Below are 6,969 nucleotides of genomic sequence, written 5' to 3'. Positions count from 1 at the left end.
GGGGGAGGGGGTAATTTTATTTTATTTTTGGAAAACAAAAAATTTAGGGGTAGGTTGGTGGAAGGTGTGGGGGGGTGCCTGGAGGAGGAGGTAAATTTTTTTTTTTGTTTTTGGAAAGCAAAAAAATTTAGGGGTCGATTGGTGGAAGGTGGGAGGGTGTAGATTTTTATTTTTTTTTGAAAAAACAGTTTTTTTTGTTTTTGGAAAACAAAAAAAAATTAGGGATAGGTTGGTGGAAGGTGGGGGTGGGTGGGCGCCCCAGGGGGTGGAGGTAATTTTTTTTTTTTTGAAAACAGATTTTTTAAAATGAGTTAGAACCATTTTACCCAAACCATATTTGACCAAATCCATATTAACCCATATTTTATTTGGGTGGATTGTAATCCAAACCATTTTTGCTCAATCCATATTCAATCCATCCAAATCCGATCCAATCCAACCATTTGCCACTCCTACTGATAAACAAACTTTTACAATTAATTAATTGACGCCTAACTAACTTCTTGAACCAACTAACAAACTAACTACTTGAACCTTTATCTCCAATATCTGCCCTCAAGCTAGATGTACTGAAAACATTCATGCTGAGATCTTCCCGGAGCTTTGCTTCTTTGATTTCCAAGATATTAGTGACTTTCCAAACTTCAATAAGTACCCAGTGACTGACCTCGTGGTATTGGGGCACGCAGCCCAGTCTGCATCACAGAAACCAGTGAGTTGGGCCTGTTTCTTAGAACTCATAAGCAAAACCAGTCCTAGTGCTGCCTTGATATATCTAAGCTATTTGTATAAAATTGGGCAAAGAGTCAGAGACTAAACCTAATGTTTTTAAAATAGTTAAAGGACTAAATTGATAAGTAAGTGTATATTTAAGGGACCATTTAAAATCTACTCCTAAAAATAAGAGACTATTTACGACATTTTCTACTATTTCATGCTTCATTTTGTTAATCATTAACTTTCAAAACTTACAAGTTCATCTCACTATTTTTCTCTATAAATACTTGCACATTCTTAACCAGACCAAAATATCCTTTCCCCTTTAGAAATGGATTCCATTAGAAGCATGCATGAACTTGACAAGCCTCATGCAGTTTGCATCCCATACCCAGCCCAAGGTCACATTAATCCAATGTTAAAATTAGCCAAAATCTTCAATCACAAAGGCTTTCACATCACTTTTGTCCACACTGAATACAATCATAGGCGTCTACTTAAGTCTCGGGGCCCTGATTCCCTCAAAGGCTTTCCATCTTTTCGATTTGAGACCATTCCTGATGGCCTTCCACCATCTGATGCCGATTCAACTCAAGATATTGTTTCCCTTGGTAAATCCACTACCAATACTTGTTTAGGTCCTTTCAAGGAATTGCTTGCAAAGCTCAATAATACTTGTTCATCCAATGTGCCACCTGTCTCGTGCATCGTTTCTGATGGATGTATGAGCTTCACTCTAGCTGCTGCTCAAGAATTGGGCATTCCTGAAATTTTCTTTTGGACTCCAAGTGCTTGTGGTTTATTAGGTTACATGCATTACCGCGACCTTGCTGAAAAAGGATACTTTCCACTTAAAGGTATACTCTGTTTGATTTGTCCTGTTTTAAAATGGCCCATTTTTATATATGTTTGTGTTTTAACCTTTGTTCTTGGGGAAATTGTAGATGCAAGTGACTTAACAAATGGGTATTTGGAGACGGCTTTGGATTGGATACCGGGCATGAAAGGCATACGTCTGAGGGATTTACCAACTTTATTGAGAAGTACAAATCCAGATGATTTTTTGTTCAACTACCTCATCCAAGAAACAGATAGAAGCAAATTAGCTTCTGCTATTGTTATTAATACATTTGATCCATTAGAGAAGAAAGTTCTTGAAACACTTCAGGCCTTTCTACCTCCAGTCTACACAATTGGACCCTTGCATTTTCTTTTAAAACATATTGAGGACAGGAATTTGGAGTGCTTGGGATCCAATCTTTGGAAAGAGGACCCAAAAACCGTAGAATGGCTTGATTCCAAGAAACCAAATTCTGTTGTTTATGTTAATTTTGGGAGCATCACTGTCATGACCGCGAACCAACTTACTGAATTCGCATGGGGACTTGCCAATAGTCAGATGGATTTTTTGTGGATCATAAGGCCTGATACTGTATCAGGGGAAAAAGCAACTCTGCCATCCGAATTCATGGAAGAAGCAAAAGAAAGAGGGATGTTAACAAGTTGGTGCGCACAAGAACAAGTCCTTAGCCACCCTGCTATTGGAGGGTTCTTGACTCACAGTGGATGGAATTCGACCCTTGAAAGTATCAGCAATGGGGTGCCAATGATCTGCTGGCCATTTTTCACGGAACAACAGACTAACTGTTGGTTCAAATGCACTCAATGGGGAATTGGAATGGAAATTGACAATAATGTGAAAAGGGATGAAGTTGAACGTCTTGTGAGGGATCTAATGGTCGGCGAGAAAGGTAAAGATATGAAGAAAAAGGCAATGGAGTGGAAGAAATTGGCTGAAGAAGCTGCTGCAAAATCAACAGGATCATCTTATGTGAACATAGACAAGTTGATCAATGAAATTCTACTCAAACATTAGGTGGTTCATTATCTATTTTTTCTTGTGTTGATATCAGCTTGTCAGATCCTTCAATTCTTGTTTTTCCATTTTCTGTTATATTTTAACTTGGTACTGTAATAGTAATACTATGATCCAAAAATAAAAATAAAAATATCTTGTTATCTACATCAAAGTCTTTTTGTCCCGACAAATTTTCCAACATGTTCTGCTTTGAATTCTAGATCGTATTAAAGTATGCAACAGATGCTTTACTTCATTAGAGTTGAGTTCATTCATTCACATTCAACATTTATCTTTACACAAGTATTGATAGCGTATTAAGCTTTTGATCACTCTAAGCTCTATCAAATTCATTAAAGCTAATTAATATGCAAAATTATTAATTTGCATACTTTTATGCTAATTATGATGAGATTTTGTAATCAGAAAAGTCTAAAATTGTGGACAAGTAAGTAAATATGAACAAAGTGCATTAGATTAACCTTAATACTTTCAATAACGAAGAAATTCAAAGTCAAAACCGCTATTACTAGGGAGGTTATGGCAGCTAGTTATTTTCTATAATTAATGTCTTAGGCATTAGATTTTCTAATACTTGGTTTTGTTAAACTGTTCTAAAAATGAATGCTCTACCTCTAGTCTCTAATTTAATTAAGTAAAAAACTAAACTAATCTTACCACTAAAGGGGCAAACCAAATTTTCTTCAAACATTAGGCATTAATTAATTAAAAATAATAGGTGGTTCATTTTTAACTTTCATGGGTTTGAGAAATGTAAATAGGTTATATCCTTAATTTAAACTTGTTTTAGGTTGGAAGAAGTCTTGAGTTCAATTTTTGTTTGAAAACTTTTGTCAACTAAGGTCATTTTGTTTAATATATCTCTTTATGCATAGTATTAATATATATATACTTGATAAAATTTACCGAGGAAGAGGTGTGCTCGATACTCCTTCCGTCACGTGGATCCGCTCTGCAACTTGTTACTATGATAAGATTCTAATAACGATAAACAAAAATATCACTCGCTACCTCAAATGTCTATTGGTCCCCCATGCACGTGACACTATTATATGCTTTGCAATTTCCGCTCGTGACAAAATAGAGTCCCACAACTATTGATAGCTTTCATTGATGCATAGTAATATATTTGTAAAAAAGAAAAACTTAAAAGTTAAACTTTTTGAAACTACAAAAAAATATTAGATTTTTTAGGAAAGTTTTTGAAATGATATATTGTACTAGTATCTTACAGATAGATCTAGAAGTTCTATATTCTTATTAAGATAGCTTAAAGATAAAATTATCTTTATTTTTCTTATAAATATATCTAAAATAATTTCTATAATCTCATATTCAAAATCTCCCTTTTCCTTCCAATATAGTTTTCTCTTCTTTCGTTGAATCTTGAGATCCTAGTTAACAGAGGCGGACCTACCTTCATAAGTCGGGGTGCACGTGCACTCGTTAACTTCAAAAAAAATCATGTCTATATATGTATATCTATCTTGAGAAACTGACAGAAACTAAGATATAATTAGCATTGCACCTAGGAGTGTTCATGAACGGGTTGGTTCGGGTTTTTCAAATATCAAACAAAACCATTTGTGTCAGATTTTTAAATTTATAAACCAAATCAAACCAATAAAACTCGGGTTTTTTCGGGTTTTTCCGGTAAAGTATTCATACAAACATATAATTTACTTGTAGTTCAAATATTTCTTTAGTCCTACCAAAATACAACTATCTAATGTGTTTCTTAAAAAAATAACACAAAATATGATATGATTAATTACACTAAATTATCCAACAAAAATAATAATAATGAAATCATGTAAAACAAACATTGCAAATTAACAAGTCATATGAAAATTATCATAATTTAAAAGTACTAAATCATGCTAAAATAAGTTCAATAAGTATTAGTTACATGACTAAATATTAAAGGAAATTAAAATTAGATTATGTACCTTAAATGTCTAAACCAATGTAAAACTAAATAACAAATATTCAATATTATTGTCATTCATAGTGTTGAATTGAATTTCTTTTTGCATTAATATTAATTTGATATTGATTTAAGATTTATTATAATTACCAACATCTTTGGACCATTCAGAATTTTAAGTTTCAAACTTGAAATAATATATTAAAAGATAAAAACTATGAAAAAGTATAAGAAATATTTAAAAATTATATCAAAGTAAATATTTTTATGTATAAAATAAAATTTTAAAGTTATATATATAATGTCGGGTTGATTTTTCTAGTTAAAACAAAACCAATCCAAATATAGTCTGATTTTATTTTCAATACCAACCCACTAGTCGGATTTTTTTCCGATTTGACTCGATTAACGATTTGGTTCGATTTTGTAGACCCCTAAGTGCACCCATGAGAAACATATGAGTGTTCTTGTGTCATTGGTACAAGGTAAAGGAACCACCCATGAGATATCGAATCCAGCTCGAGCACTATTTCATTATTTTTCTTTTAAAGTTTACTTAGAGATCATATTTGGTGCACCCGAAGTTTTCAAATCCTGGGTTCGCCTTTGCTAGTTAACGATCTTTAACTAGCAAGAGTCTCCCCAATTATACTTTTCTTTTGTTATATTCTATAATATCCATTGTTATTACCTCCCTAAATGCTTATGTGGCAAAGTGAGTGTATTTCTGAAAACCAAAAATAAATATTAAAACTTCATTTTTAATAATATTTTCATTTTTTTCCTTTTTTTTTTTAATTTTAAAAAGGAAGTCAAATTAAAACACCCAAATTAATTTAAAAATCAAAAGAAAAAAAAAGCTACAGAACAATTTGAAAACTAAGTTCCTTTCTTTCTCGAGCTCCAAGCGACGGTCAGATGTCTGAGCAGTGCCGCATTGATACCAGAAAATCGAGGTACAAAGTTGAAGCCAACCTCAATCACACCAAACTTGAAACTCCTATGAAATTATCAGCTAAATAACTCCCATCATCATATATCTGCCATGGAAATAGTACAAAAAGTTTGGATAGATTTCATCCAAGACAATTATTTCATCTCTAATTTCTTTTCTTCTTCTTAGAAACTTAGTTGAGCATTCATGTCTGTCATGCCCTGAGCCTACACCCTGGACGTGGCCGACACTCGAAAACCATTGATGGCCCCAAGCGAACCCTTGGCCTGGATTACTTACTCAGCGGAAAACTGTATGCATAGTTATACTGAACAATTACTAAACTCACTTGAATAATAAGATAACTTTAAAATGTTTAAAAGTCAAACATTCAACTTGGCCAAAATGACAACTCAAGTCTTAACAAAGGAAATGAAAATGTAAAGACAATTGAACTACTAACTGTCTGACTGTCTATGAAGCCTATAAAACAAAGAGGGATGTTGGGACAGGACCCCCGATCATCCTAACAAGTGAAAATTAGAAAGCAAATGATAAAAGGAGCCCTCCGGAAAGCAATGAGGCTCACCAATTGACTCTAAATGCTGAACTTGATCAACGAGGCGCTGGATGTTAATCGTAGTTACCTGCGTCTGCATCATCATAAGATGCAGGCCAACTGGCATCAGTACATTGAATGCGCGAGTATGCGAGTTGGAATGCTAAACATAACTTAAGCTTGAAAAGATTCTGAAAGAAACACTTACCTTGGCTCTTCTCAACTCATGAACAACTTAACTTAATATAAAGCAATGAAACACATGCAATATATGAAAAGCTTTAATAAACAGTAAAAGGAACTTAGTTCGTTAAAGAAAATGCAATAACAAACTCAACTTTACTCATATAATAAAGTAATATAGTTTATGTGGGAGTTTCTTTAATCGACAACTACTACTATGAGCCTAAGTGGTGATACAACGTCTTGCCCACACTGTCAGAACTTTCCTATACTTTACCGTCATATAGAACGCTTAACTTAGTGGATCCACTTGTCACGACCCGGGAGCACCCCCTAGTCGTAACCGGCGTACTCGACCTCGAAAAGGTCTAATACAAGCCTCTTAGCATTCCTTCATCGCATAGACACTAAAATCATAAAGAATTAAAAATTTTCTTTACCAAGAAAACATTTCATAAAAAAGAAACAATAGCAAGTGGAAGACTTTATACATGATGTCTCAAAACCATCTAATACTTTAGAGTACAAAATTCGGGACCAATCCCATACACAACTTAAACAATACTAAAAAGACATAAAAGAACATATAGGATATTGTCCTCGAATATATGAGGACTCACCAAGTCTTCATCTTCAACACTTAGAAACCTATCAAATAGCCATGACATGTCATCATCTCCAAATCCCTACACTTTAGTCCAAAAAGGGAAAGAAAGGGGTTAGCACAATTAAGTACTAAGTATGGAGACCATGCAAAAACATGCCAAAAA

At 33.7% G+C, this 6,969-nt stretch overlaps 1 protein-coding gene across 2 annotated transcripts in view; it reads left to right on the top strand.

The window, feature by feature from the left end:
* The window catches only part of LOC125851073 (7-deoxyloganetin glucosyltransferase-like), a 23,829-nt gene extending 21,115 nt beyond the window's left edge, over positions 1-2,714 (top strand). Inside the window, exons 1-2 of one of the 2 annotated variants that reach the window (XM_049530872.1) lie at positions 1,019-1,574; positions 1,662-2,714. In XM_049530872.1, coding sequence (XP_049386829.1) covers positions 1,049-1,574; positions 1,662-2,593 — 1,458 coding nt within the window. In that variant the 5' untranslated portion in view covers positions 1,019-1,048 and the 3' untranslated portion in view covers positions 2,594-2,714. Of the gene's footprint in view, positions 1-1,018; positions 1,575-1,661 lie in introns of those variants that run through there. The other variant, XM_049530873.1, reaches the window with a different exon arrangement.
* The last annotated feature ends 4,255 nt before the right edge of the window (positions 2,715-6,969 follow it).

Source organism: Solanum stenotomum, unplaced genomic scaffold (assembly GCF_019186545.1).
Source record: "Solanum stenotomum isolate F172 unplaced genomic scaffold, ASM1918654v1 scaffold21764, whole genome shotgun sequence".
Lineage (NCBI taxonomy): Eukaryota > Viridiplantae > Streptophyta > Magnoliopsida > Solanales > Solanaceae > Solanum > Solanum stenotomum.
This window is presented reverse-complemented; position numbering and strand designations above follow the sequence as displayed.